Source organism: Crocuta crocuta, unplaced genomic scaffold, assembly GCF_008692635.1.
Source record: "Crocuta crocuta isolate KB4526 unplaced genomic scaffold, BGI_CrCroc_1.0 scaffold96, whole genome shotgun sequence".
NCBI classification, from domain to species: domain Eukaryota; kingdom Metazoa; phylum Chordata; class Mammalia; order Carnivora; family Hyaenidae; genus Crocuta; species Crocuta crocuta.
The window spans coordinates 1,425,363-1,440,168 of NW_027531522.1; the positions used below are offsets into that span (position 1 = coordinate 1,425,363).

Genomic DNA, 14,806 nt, shown 5'->3' on the forward strand with positions numbered 1-14,806 from the left:
GAGGATCCAAGATGGCTCCATGCTGAGAGAAGAGAGCCCAATGTGGGGCTTGAATTCAGGAACCGTGAGATCATGACCTGAGCTGAAGTCTGATGCTCAACCAACTGAGCCACCCAAGCACCCCCATAGTCCTTACAAATGTTCATTTTTCTCCCTTCTTTTTCTCTGTATCTGATAATCATCAATAGGTATAGGTCCATCAGATGTCTTTCAAAATTGTATCACAGCAAATGAAAGGATCTTTAATAACTCCTTTGAACATTTATTAGCCTAAAATTTACTATTCTTTCAAATGTCTTTGTTTTATAAAGTACTTCATTCATTTAAGAGGCTTTAAAATTCCTTTATAGATTTCAGGCCTATGCTCATTAATACAACCACTTCATTTGAATAAATATGAACCTTATAAATAAAAATAAAACCAAATTGTGTCTCAAAATAACATTAAAGAGTGTTTTTTTTTTTTTTAAAAGAGAGAGAGCATGCACACATGTGTGAATGAGTGGGAAGAGGGGCAGAGAGAAAAGGAGAGAGAGTCTTAAGCAGGCTCCTGAGCACAGAGACCAATGTGGGGCACAATCTTATGACCCTGAGATCATGACCTCAGCAGAAATGAAGAATTGGACGCTTAAGGGACTGAGCCACCCAGGTGTCCCCAAAGAGTTTTTTTTTACTATTAGCACTAAATAAAGTAATATGAATAAGGACCATCATTCTTAGTCCTCCACAATTAAGCAGATTCTCTTTGGAAGCTACTCCAATAGGACAATAAGCACTAGTTTAGGGCACAGTTCTAAATTCATCCAAGTACAATCTCGTTCATTCATTCACTGCAAATTTACTGTGCTTCAGATACGATGACAGGTACTGGGCTGTAAGCAAAATAAATGTAGCATCTCCTTGTTCTCAAAGAACTAGAGTTTGTGCAGGAAAATGATTTTCATCAAATAATTGCACTTTTGAATGTTCACTTACAACCTGAGATGGGGGTTGTCAATAAACACAGTGGGATTACACGAGATATTATTGTAAGGAATTTGACTCTGATTGGGGGATCAAGGAAAGCTTTCCTAAAAAAAGTGAGAGGTAGAAATCTGCAGAATGACTAGCTGTTAATTGGGCAGAAGAGGTGGTAAGATGGAGGTGGGGGAAGGAAGAGAGGACTCTTGAAAATTGAAGGAAAAGCATATGAAAACATCCTATGACAAGAGGCATATTAGTTTCTTATTGTTGTTGTAGCATTACCACAAACATAGTGGCTTAAAACATTACAGATTTGGGGCACCTGGGTGGCTCAGTTGGTTAAGCATCCAACTTTGGCTCAGGTCATGATCTTGCAATTTGTGAGTTTGAGCCCCACATCACACATTGGGGTCTCCTCTCTCAGCAGGGGAGCCTCCTTCTGATCCTCTGTCTCCTTATCTCTGTGTCCCTCCCCTGCTCACTCTCTCAAAAATAAATAAACCTAAAAAAAAACACCACCTCCCAAAACAATACAGATTTATTATCTTACAGTTCTGGAAGCCAGAAGCCCAAAATGGATCTTACAGAGATAAAATCAAGGTGTTCTTTCAAGAGGCTCTAGGGAAGGATCAGTTTCCTTGCCTTTTACAGCTTCTAGAGACCATCTGCATCCCTTGGCTTGTGGCTGCTTTCATCATCTTCAAAGCCAGCAATAGCCAGTCCAATCTTTTTTCATGATACCATCTTGGTTCTCTCTCTTCTGCTCTTTATTTTCATTTAGGACCCTTGGGCCCATCTGGATAATCCAGGATAATATCCTTATTTCAAAGTCCTTTATTTAATCACACCTGCAAATTCCCATTTTCCACATAAAGTAACATATTTACAGGTTTTAGGGATTAGGAGAGTGGCCATTTTGGGGGAGCTATTATTATACCTACCAGGAGAGAGATTATGTATCATTTATAAACTGAGAGAAGGTCAGAGTAGCTAGGTGCAGAAAGTGAGAAGAAAAGTCGTATTGGATGAGCCTGAGGAGGTGGCCAAGTACCACGCTATACATCATAAACCATAGCAAGGGGTTGGATCTGTAAGAACACTGGGAAGCTAGCTATCAAAGTAGTGACAAATTAGATTTTATATTCTGAAATATTCTTCTGGCTACCGGATAGAAAATGCATTTTAAAATGGCAGAGGTTTAGGAAAAAGATGATGGTGACTGCAACAGCAGATATGCAGACAATTTTTATTCAGATTGGTGAAGTCATTTCAGTCTTTTACTTCCTAACTGCGTGATTCTAGAACTGGTTAAACATCTTTCTGGTAGTTCTACAGGGAAGACAAAATGTTACAATGTACAAATTGCCATTTATAGTCTCAGGCATGATAAAGATTCTTTGTGCTATATTGTTTTGATTAATTACTGTGCATAACTCCATGCTAGTAAATTAGATAACTTCAGTAATAGAGATGATATTATAGAAAAATTAAAATAATTATATCCAAATCAATTCTATCTTAAGAAGAAATGTAATTCAAGAAGCAGAAAGCCTGAATAGATTAAGAACACTTATAAACACTGAGTGAAGGCAGAGGATAAGAAAATAGGGTAATGGAGCAGGCAATGTTAGGCCTTGTAGCCCATTCTAAGGATTTTGGCTTCTACTATAAGTAAAATGGGGAATCGCAGAGTCCAGGGAAAGACTATGACACAAATCTAGATGAAACCAATAGTGGTTTAGACACCAGGATGATAGCAGTGACTAAGATGGGGGAGTGGCCGGGTTCTTGCTATGTTTTGAAGGACTTCTGATGGATGTGCAAAAAAGAAAGTTGTCAAGAATGACTCCCAAGTTTTAGCCTGAGTGATGAAAAGGAGAGAGTTGTCATCAATAGAGATAGGGAGACTGAATTTGGGGGTGAGAGAGATCAAGTATCTCAGTTCAGAGCATGATAGGGAATTCTGGTAGACCCTCAAATGGACTGCAGAGTAAGCAGTTGAATATAAGTTTGGAGCCCAGGAGAAAGGTTTAAGCTGGAGATACAGTGAGACTCGTTGTATATAAATAGTATTTTTAAATACTCTGAGGCTAGATGAGATCACCAAGGTAGACTGTGAAAAGCTCTATAAGGACTGATGTCTGAGGCACTCAGGTATCAAGAGGTAGAAAGGAAGATTAAGAATCAATAAAGAAGGCTGAAATGGAGTTGTTAGTAAGGTAAGAGGAAAACCAAAAGGAACATGGTGCCACGGAAGCCGTACCTTTCCTTCTCTAACATCCACTCATTTTTCAGATCTCAGTCAAGTGATATTTCCCTAGACCTGATTAGTCGTCTCTTCTAAGTGTCTTCACAGCATCCTGCCTCCACAGCCAGCACCTCAGTTTATTTTTCAGTTATAATTGCATATACTTACTAATTTTATTCTGTAAATTATAAGCTTCCTGAGAGAAGAAATCATGTTTCTCTTACTCACAAAATATTCTCCGATTAGCACGGTACTTGACACATAAAAACTGCTGAATACAAGTTGGTTGAATTGAATTAGTAAAATTAGTACTCACCTTCTGGTTACAGACAGGTTACTTGTGTGATAGGAAGAGTCTACTAGGATTATCTATGCCAGTAATACCACACATGCATTCATTTTGTTTATTTTTCTATGTAACCATTTGGAAATTTTCAGCATGAACTGTTGGTGTGTCTCATGGTTTGACTCAAGTAGAGGGAAGAGAAGAAGAAAACCAATATTTATATGTGTACAGCAAGAATACATACCAAGCCTGCCTTTATGTGTTAGCCAACTTAAGGAGTTAACCATTGTCACAAATGTGGGAAGAAAAGTATGATTAGCTCCACTTTACATTTTATTTATCTATTATATAAAGATAGGTGTACAAAAACTTATATATAGATATATAAATAAGATATATATGTGTGAACAGTTATATATATCATATATATGTGATATATATGTGTGTGTATATATATGTGTGTGATATATATATATATCAGATATATATATATATGATACATATATACACACATAAAAATTACTACCTGAGCAAAATTTTTAAAAATGGCTATTTTCAAAATTCAATTATGTTACTTACCGGAAAATATAGAAGCAGAGACCCAAAAAGAATTGTTTCCAACAGGATAAGGCCCGATGCCCTGATGCTCTAAAAAAAAAAAAAAAAAAAAAAAAAAAAAAAAAAAAAAAAAANATATATATCAGATATATATATATATGATACATATATACACACATAAAAATTACTACCTGAGCAAAATTTTTAAAAATGGCTATTTTCAAAATTCAATTATGTTACTTACCGGAAAATATAGAAGCAGAGACCCAAAAAGAATTGTTTCCAACAGGATAAGGCCCGATGCCCTGATGCTCTAAAAAAAAAAAAAAAAAAAAAAGAAAGAAAGAAAGAAAAGAAAAGGTCATTGATAATTTACATTCCTAGGAATGGAAGAGCTTACCTAAGTGACAATGGCTCAACCACTGAATGAAAATTGGCTAGTATTTCAGACAAATGAACTTAACTGAAATATGCAAAAAGACTGATTATAAAGGTGGTGGTAGACTTAATGATATTGCCAGTGGCTTTGTGGAATTTTGTCCCTAAAATTTTAATCGATGAACAAACTGAGCAGCTGAGCACTATTTAGAAGATCCTTTGAATCTAAGAAATTCAAAGACACAAAATGTCTCACTCATATTTCTGAAACATCAATCACTAAATGCAACGTGAAATATATACAAAAATTATACCTGGTCCAAATATAGCATGTTCACAGAAAAATAATTGGAAGTAGTAGCAACTGTTTTTGCCACAACAAAAAGAAGCTGAAAATCGAAGCCCCAAGAGCCCATTACATTAAAACAATGTCAGATAAATGACAGCCAGAGACAGGAAATTATAATATCTCTTCAAAACACTGGTAGGACATTGTTAGACACAGAGGAATACTTTATGTAATCTCTCAAAAGAACTCAAGGCTTTCATTAATCTAAGAATTTGTAATGGAGAAACAAGTTTAGTCATTGAACAGACTTGATTATTCAAGTGGCTTCTCACTATTGGTCTTTATTTTAGCTAGCAGATGCTTTTAAGTGAAAAGAAAATTTCTATCAGCAAGACTTTAAATCGGTTTGGGGTGGTAGAATTTCTAAGATTGCAAATTACATGCATTCTTATGAGTGCTATTTTTTCAAACTTTACAGTAAGAGGACACTAAGATGAGAGTCCAAAATATTATACAAGATTGCTTGCAAACCAATCTATGTAATATTGTTTCAAAAAAGGAATATGAAAAGAAGCTGCAAAGCTTAATGGAAAGGACAGTCTTTGGAGTTATCCTCATCTCAGTTTGAATTATGAAATAATCCCTGTTAACTTAGGCAACCTTGAACATCAATGTCTTCACCCATAAAATGTGTATCCTAATATTAACCTTATTAAATCTGAGGAGTTTAATAAAATATGAGGGATACAAAATGGCTCCTATTATGCCTGATATTTAGTAAGTAGGTATGCTTTCTTCAAAGTAAAAAACAGCACCAGGATGATTAATTTGAAATTCACAGATATCTATCTATCTAGGTATATATATATATATATATATATATATATATATTCATGCTNCACAAAACAGTGGTAGTGGTGCATATATTCTTACAGTAAATAACCTGTTTCCTCTTCATTTGTAATGTTGAGCAAGCTTCTTAGCCCTTCACTGCCTTGCTCCTGTCTGAGCAAAGAAGCCTATAATTTCAGATTATTAGTTGGAACTCCAAAAAGTGGTTCCATAATCAAATGAAAGGTCTATTCAAAACGTGCACTTTTCTTTCTTTCCTTTTTTTTTTTTTTTTTTTTTTTGAGGGAGAGAATGTGATCAGGGGAGGGGCAAAGAGAGAGCGAGAATCCAAAGAAGGCTTCATACCCACTCTGGAGCCTGATGAGGGGCTTGATCTCAGTATCCTGAGATCATGACCTGAGCCGAAATCTGGAATTGGGCAGCTTAACTGACTGAGCCCCCCAGGGACCTCATAAAGTGTACTTTTCTTTTCAAAATATTCTTGGGCTGAGTTGGCTTCACGGCCTCATAGAATGAGTAGGTAGCTAATAGGTGGAACTTTGGGGACAAAAAATAAATCTCATGCTCCATAAAAAATGTCCCCATTGTCTTGGTACTGGAAGTTCTTTGAACTAGAACAAATCCTTTTATTTTATACTTGGTGCCAAGAATTAATATACAGGTACTGTAAGTAATATGTTTACTTAAGTACAAAGCAAAGAACAGAAATATTTTCCTTAGAATCTAAGTGATAGGATGAGGAAGGAGAGGAGAGGAATTAAAAAGTAAAGATGATGCAGTCGCTCTGGAAAATAGTATGGAGTTTCCTCAAAAAGTTAAAAGTAGAACTACCCTATGATCCAGCAATCACACTACTAGGTATTTAACTAAAGAATTCAAAAATTACTAATTCAGAAGGATACATGCACCTCAGTATTTATAGCAGCATTATTTACAATAGCCAAATTATGGAAACAGCCTAAATGTCCATTGACTAATGAACAGATAAAGAAAATGTAAACACACAAACACACAGACACACACAGACACACACAGACACACACTGCAATACTACTCAGCCATTAAAAAGAATGAAATTTTGGCATTTACAATCACATGGATGGAACTATGGAACTGGAGAATATTTTGTTAAGCAAAATAAGTCAGAGAAGGACAAATACCATATGATTTCACTCAAACGTAGAACTGGCAAACCAAGAAACAGACTCTTAGCTATAGAGAATAAATTGATGGTTATAGAAAGGAGGTGCAAGAAGGAAGGGTTAAATAGGTGATGGGGATTAAGGAATGCACTTGTGATGAGCACTGCGTGTTGTATGAAAGTGTTGAATCACTATTTTTTATACCTGAAACTAATATTATACTGTATGTTAACTATGTAGAATTAGTATAAAAACATGAAAGAAAAAAAAGAAAAATGAAGATGGGCAAGGAAGATGATAAGCAAAATAATAGCACCCAAGGAAAAATTTCAACTCCTTCTCAGTTGTGCCTGAGATAAAAATGGTGGCATGAAACGCTTTTCACCAGAATTGTTAACTGTGAAACTCTTAGAAAACTTTATTGAAAGATGATCAACAATTACAATATACTATGTATATAAAACACATACATACAAATCAACACCATATATTTTCTAGATATATTTAAATATACCAAATACAGATCTGGAGGATACACACCAAGCTGATAACAATGTTTTTTTTCTGGAAAAGTAGATAGATTTGAAGATAGATCAACTTATTCAAAAATATTTTAATTTCTTTGGAGATGTAGTCATGCATTGCTGTGTAATAATGCATTTTAAGAATTTAATAAGTAAAATTAAAGAAAAGTCATCTAAAATGTGACATTTCAAGTATTAGAAAATTCCACCATTAGGCATCATAATATGCCAAAATGTCTAAATGAAGCCCTTCCTAACTAATATCTATTTAATAAGTTTTTATTCAGTACTGACTTCATACATAAAATGATCAAACAGTATTTTTATGAAACTTACAGGTGCATATAAAGCTGGGGGAGTTATCATTGAGCCTAAGTCTCTCATTTAGAATCTATAACAAATATAATTCCAGAGTTTACAAGAAAGGTATGCAGATTCCACCTCTCTCCACTTCATCTCACCTGCCCCATGTCTTAAACTTTCTGAACTGACTTAAGAAGGTTTATAACAGTCAGATAGCAAACCTATATACTAAAGAAAAGAGCTATTTGTATGATACCAATCTTATCAAGTCATGTCAAAGTCAATTTCTAAATTTCATAATCCTTGGACACAAAGTAGAGAGACATAAAATGAAGCACAGTTGTAACTGCTACAAGATTTACCCGTGGGGTAGGCACCCAAAGGAAGCCAAGTCACTAGAAGTAATAAGGCAATGAGAATGCTCAAGTCTGAATTTGTTAAAAACAATTAAAATGCCTTGTCATTATTTCCTTGATTCTACAAGGACTAACTACTTCATTTATATTTTTAAAACATTTTTAACCACTGGGGAAATTAATGTATATCTTGCCAAAACAGTGCAGCTATTTTGAATTATGGCTGGTTTCTTTAGCCTGGTAGTAATTAAAGTTCCTTTCTATTACAAAAGGAACCTCTGAGCATGAAGGTATTTTTACACAGCTGTACCTCAGAATGCATGATGAAACTATAACAAAGCAACAGAATTAGATTCTGAAAAGAAAGAGCTGGCATAAGTTTGGATGATAAACCAAGACTATAAATCTACATCATTTACAAAAAGAATTAGCTATGCTAGCAGGGGAACAGACATCTTCTATTTCTATAGAGAAATCCACAGACTAGGAGATTACAAATAAACAAACACCTGATGAAATAGTTATGCAATAATAAATTGGAAGCAAGATGTAAAAGTGGTCCTGAAGGGAATCCTAACATTGAGAGATACGAGGACAGTAATTTCAATAATTTTATTTACAGTGATATTAATAAATGAGCACAGACTATATCCAGTTTGATTATATGCTATTAGTTTGTCTTAAGATCTGTGATGGAGGGGGGCGTCTGAATGGCTCAGTTGATTAAGCATCTGACTATTGGCGGGCGCCTGGGTGGCTTAGTCGGTTAAGCGTCCGACTTTCGCTTAGGTCATGATCTCGCGGTTTGTGGGTTCGAGCCCCGCGTCGGGCTCTGTGCTGACTGCCAGCTCAGAGCCTGGAGCCTGTTTCAGTCTGTGACTCCCTCTCTCTCTGACCCTCCCCTGCTCACGCTGTCTCTCTCTGTCTCCTAGAAATAAATAAAACATTAAAAAATTTAAAAAAAAAAGCATCTGACTCTTGGTTTTGGCTCGTGTCGTGATCTCACCGTTTATGAGTTCAGTCACCACATCAGGCTCTGAGCTGACAACATGGAGCCTGCTTGGAATTCTCTCTCCCTCACTCTCTGCCCCTCCCCAATACACACACACGTTACTCAGTGCTCATCATGATATATATATTCTTAATCACCCATTTCACCCATCCCCCCATCTACCTCCGTTTTGGCAACCACTTCTTCCATATTTAAAAATCTTTTTTGGTTTTGTTTCCTAAATTCCACATAAGAGTGAAATCATATAGTATGTGTCTTTCTCTGACTGATTTCACTTAGCATTATACCCTCTAGATCCATCAATGTTGTTGGAAATGGTAAGACTTCCTTCTTTTTTTTATGCCTGAGTAATATTCCATTACACACACACACACACACACACACAACTTCTTGATCCATTCCTCTATCGATGAACATCTGAGTTGATTCCATATCTTGGTGATGACAAGTAACTCTTCAAGAAGCACTGGGGTGCATATATCTTTTCAAATTCATGGTTTCATTTTCTTTTGGTAAATATCCAATAGTAGAAATGCTGGAGCATGTGGTATTTCTATTTTTAATTTTTTGAGGAACTCCCATACTGTTTTCATAATGGCTGCACCAAGTTACATTACACCAAGAGTAAGCAAGGATTCCTTTTTCTCTACATCTTCACTGACACCTGTCATTTCTTATGATTTTGATTTTAGCTATTTTGAGAGGTGTAATCTCTCATCGTGGTTTTGATTTGCATTTCTGATGATGAGTGATGTTGAACATCTTTTCATGTGTCTGTTGGCTACCTGTATGTCTTCTTTGGAAAAATGCCTATTCAGACCCTTTTAAACTGCATGATTTATTTATTTATTTTTAGTATTGAACTGTATAAGTTCTTTATATATTTAGGATATTAACCCATTATCAGATATATCATTTGCAAATATCTTCTCCTTTTCAGTAGGCTGTCTTTTTGTTTTGTTGATGGTTTCCTTCACTGTACAATAGCTTTTTATTTTGGTGTAGTCCCAACAGTTTAATTTTGTTTTTATTTTCCTTGTCAAAGGAGACATATCTAGAAAAATGCTTTTATGGCTCATGTCAAAGAGACTGCTGCCAATGCCTCCTTTTAGGAATTGTATTTAATCATTTTTAAGCTTATTTTTGTGCATGGTGTAAGAAAGTAGTTAGGCTTCATTCACAGTTTCTCATTGTTTATTGAAGAGACTGTCTTTTTCCTAGTGTATACTCTTTCCCACTTTGTCATAGATTAATTGACCGTAAAAGCACAGGTTTATTTCTGAGCTCTATATTCTGTTCTATTGATCTGTGTGTCTATTTTGTGCCACTACCATACTGTTTTGATTCCTTTAGCTCTGTAGTAAATCTTGAAATCTGGGATTGTGATGACTCCAGTTTTGTTCTTTTTCAAGATTGCTTTGGCTACTGGATTTTAGGATTATTTGTTCTAGTTCTGTGAAGACTGCTGTAGGTATTTTGATATGGATTGCTCTGAATCTGCAGATTGCTATGGCTAGTATGGGCATTGTAATAATATTGTTTCTCCCAATCCATAACCATGAAGTGTTTTTCTGTTTGTATGTGCCATCTTCAATTTCTTTCATCAATGGTTTTAGTTTTTAGAGTATAAGTCTTTCCCCTTCTTGGTTAAATTTATTCCTAATTATTTTATTATTTTTGGTGCAATTGTAAATGGAATTGTTTTCTTAATTTTTCTTTCTGCTACTTCATTATTAGTGTATATAAATGCAAGATTTCTATATATTCATTATAAATCCTGTGACTTTACTGAATTAATTTATCATTTACAGTATTCAATTTTACTGATATATATATACACACATATATACATATATATGTGTGTATATATATGTATATATATAAACTCTATGTCTAGAGTTTTTGACATATAGTATCTATCACCTGCAAATAGTGAATCTTTTACTTTCTGCTTACCAATTTGAATGCCTTTTATTCTTTTTGTTGTCTTATTGCTGTGACTAGGACTTCCAGCACTAAGTTGAATAAAAGTGGTGAGAGTGGACACCCTTGTTTTGTTTCTGATCTCAGAGGGAAAGCTCTCAGTTTTTCACCATTGAGTATGATGTTAGCTGTGGCTTTTCTTTTTATTTAAATGTTTTTTATTTACTCTGAGAGAGAAAGAGTGTGAATGGGGAGAGTCAGAGAGAGAGGGAAACACAGAATCCGAAACAGGCTCCAGGCTCTGAGCTAGCTGTCAGGACAGAGCCCGATGCGGGACTCGAACCCATGAACCGTGAGATCATGACCTGAGCTGAAGTTGGATGCTTAACTGACTGAGCCACCCAGGCACCCCAGCTGTGGTTTTCATATACGGCCTCTATTATGTTGAGGTATGTTCTCTCTAAACCTACTTTGTTTAGAGTTTTTATCATGATTGGGTGTTGTACTTCATCAAATGCTTTTTCTGTATCTGTTGAAATGATCATATGTCTTTATCCTTTTTCTTGTTAATGTGATGTATAACATTCATTGATTTGCCAATATTGAACCAGTCTTCACTCCAAGAATAAATCTTACTTGATTGTGCTGAATGCTTTTTTTAATGTATTGTTGGATTCAGTTTGCTACTATTTTGTTGAGGATTTCTGCATCTGTGTTCATCAGAGATATTGGCCTGTAATTAGTTCTCTCTCTCTCTCTCTCTCTCTAGTGTCTTTATCTTGTTTTGGTATCAGGGTAATGCTGGCCTGTTGAATGAAATTGAAGCTTCCCATCCTCTTTGTTTTTGAAATAGTTTGAGAAGAATAGGTATTAACTCTTCTTTGAATGTTTGCTAGAGGGGCACCTGAATGGCTCAGTCAGTTAAGCATCCAACTTCAGCTCAGGTCATGATCTCACGGTTCGTGGGTTCAAGCCCTGCATGGGCTCTGTGCTGACAGATCAGAGCCTGGAGCCTGCTTTGGATTCTATGCTTCCCTCTCTCTCTCTGCTCCTCCCCAATTCATGCTCTTTTCTCTCTCTCTCAAAAATAAATAAACATTAAAACAATTTAAATTCTTGCTAGAATTCATCTGTGAAACAATCTTGTTCTGGAATTTTGTTTGTTGGGAGTTTTTCCATTGCTAGTAATTGGTGTTTTCTAATTTTCTATTTCTTCTTGATTCACTTTGGGAGGTTATATGTTTCTAGGAATTTATCCTTTTCCCTCAGATTGTTCAATTTGTTGGCATATAGTTTTCACAGTATTTGTATTCGTGATATTGTTTGTATTTGTGGTATCAGTTGTTATTTCCTCTCTATTAGTTCTGATTTTATTTATTTGAATTTTCTATCTCTTCCCCCTCCACCCCCTCCTTCCCCTCTTCCTCTCTTCCTTCTCCTCCTCTTCTACCTATTCCTCTTCTTCTCCTTTTTCTTCTGGCTAAAGATTTATTATTTTCTGTTGATCTTTTCAAAGAACCAGCTCCTGTTTTCTTAGTTTCTATTTCATTTATTTCTCCTCTAATTAATGATTTCCTTCCTTCTACTTGTTTTGGGCTTTTTCTTTTTATAGCTCCTTTAGGTGTAAGTTTAGGTTGTTTATTTGAAATTTTTCTTGCTCCTTGAGGTAGATCTGTGTTGCTATAACCTTCCCTCTTAGAATTGCTTTTTTTGCATCCCAAAGATTTAGAACCATTGTGTTTTCATTTTGATTTGTCTCCATGTACTTTTGTTTTTTTTTAATTTTTTTTAATGTTTTATTTATTTCTAGGAGAGAGAGAGAGACAGCGTGAGTAGGGGAGGGTCAGAGAGAGAGGGAGTGACAGACTCTGAAACAGGCTCCAGGCTCTGAGCTGGCAGTCAGCACAGAGCCCGACGCGGGGCTTGAACCCACAAACCGCGAGATCATGACCTAAGCGAAAGTCAGATGCTTAACTGACTAAGCCACCCAGGCGCCCCTGTCTCCATGTACTTTTGATTTCCTGCTTGGCCCATACATTATTTAGTAGCATGTTATTTTATCTCTATATATTCGTGTTTTTCCCAGATTTTTTTTTCTTGTGATTGATTTCTAGCTTCATATCATTGTAGTTGGAAAAGATGCATGATAGAGTTCAATCTTTATGAATTTCTTGAGGTTTATTTTGTGGCCTAACAGTGATGTATTCTGGAGAATGTTCCATGTACACTGGAAAATAATATGTATTCCACTGTTTTTGGATGCAGTGCTCTGAATCTATCCGTTAGATGCATAGGTGTCATTCAAAGCCACAGTTTGTTTCCTTGTTGATTTTCTGTCTAGATGGTCTATCCATTGATTTAGTGGGGGGAAGGGTAAGTCCCTATTATTTCTGTATTACTATTGATTTCTTCCTTTATGTCTGTTAATAGTATCCTTATGTATTTGGGTGCCTCCATGTTGGGTGGATAACTATATACAATTGTTATATTTTCTTGTTGGATTGTCCCCTTTATGATTGTGTAGTCTCCTACTTTGTTTCTTGTTATAGTCTTTTTCTTAAAGACTAACTTGTTCAATATAAGTAGTGCTACCCCAGCTTTTGTTTTGCTTCTATTTGCATGATAAATGTTTTTCCATCCTTTCGTTTTCAATTTGCATGTGACTTCAGGTCTGAAAATAGTCTCTCTCAGGCAGCATATAGATAGGTCTTCCTTTTTAATCCATTCAATTACCCTATGTCTTCTGAATGGAGCATTTAGTATATTTATATTCAGAGTAGTTATTGATAAATATGTACTCATTTCTACCTTGTTACTTTTTATGGTTGTTTTTGTAGTTATTTTATTCATTTCTTCTCTTTCTCTCTTCCTTTGTGGTTGATAGCTTTCTTTAATTATATACTTAGATTCTTTTCTCTTTATTTTTTATCTATGACAGGTTTCTGATTCATTGCTGCCATTAGGTTTATATATAACAACTTATGCATATAGCACATTCCAATTAATTTGATGGTTGCTTAAGTTTGAATCCACTGTAAAGTACTAAATTTTTTCTATCCCTGCCATGTTTTATGTCTATGATGCCATATTTTACATCCTTTCATTTTGTGAACTGAATTTTATAGATATAATTGATTTTAGTGCTTTTGTGCTTCAACCTGCATAATGGTTTTATAAGTGATTAATCTACCTTTATTATGTTTGCATATACTTGTGTAATTTTTTCCTTTCTTAACTTTTTTATCCTGATTATGGCCCTTTCTATCCTTTAACATTTCTTATAAGACTAGTTTAGTGGTGATGCACATCTTTAACTTATATTTATCTGGGAAACTCTTTATCTCTCCTTCCATTCTAAATGATAGCCTTGCTAGATAAAGCAATCTCGGCTGCAGGGTTTTTTGTTTTGTTTTGTTTGTTTGTTTGTTTGTTTTCCTCTCAGCACTTTGAGTATATCATGACATTCTCTTTTGGCCTATAAAGTTTTTGCTGAAAAGTCAGCTGATAGCCTTATGAAGTTTCCTTTGTATGTAACTGTTTTCTCTTGCTGCTTTTTAAAATTTCTCTGTATCACTACTTTCTGCCAGTTTAATTGTTATGTGTTTTGGTGTGGACCTCCTTGGTTTGGTATTGTTGGGGCTCTATATGCCTCCTGGATCTGGAGGTCTGTTTCCTTTCCCAGATTGGGGAAGTTTTCAGGTATTATTTCTTAAAATAAATTTTTTGCCCCCTTTTCTCTGTCTTCTCCTTCTAAATCCCTATAACGTGAATATTATTATGCTGGATGTGTTGCTGAGTTCTCTTAACCTATTCTAATTATTTATTATTCTGTTTTGTTTTTGGTGTTTAGCTTGGATGCTTCCTATTACTCTGTCTTCAAGCTTGCTAATCTGTTCTGCTTCCTCTGGTCTACTACTTATTCCCTCTAGTGAATTTTTAATTTCAGTTATTGAGTTCTTCATCTCTAATTGG

At 35.3% G+C, this 14,806-nt stretch overlaps 1 protein-coding gene across 1 annotated transcript in view; it reads right to left on the minus strand.

The window, feature by feature from the left end:
• The window catches only part of GPR158 (G protein-coupled receptor 158), a 404,671-nt gene that overhangs the window by 125,877 nt on the left and 263,988 nt on the right, over positions 1-14,806 (minus strand). Inside the window, exon 8 of the mRNA XM_077772475.1 lies at positions 4,300-4,368. Within this exon, the coding sequence (XP_077628601.1) occupies positions 4,300-4,368 (69 nt within the window). The remainder of the gene's footprint in view (positions 1-4,299; positions 4,369-14,806) is intronic.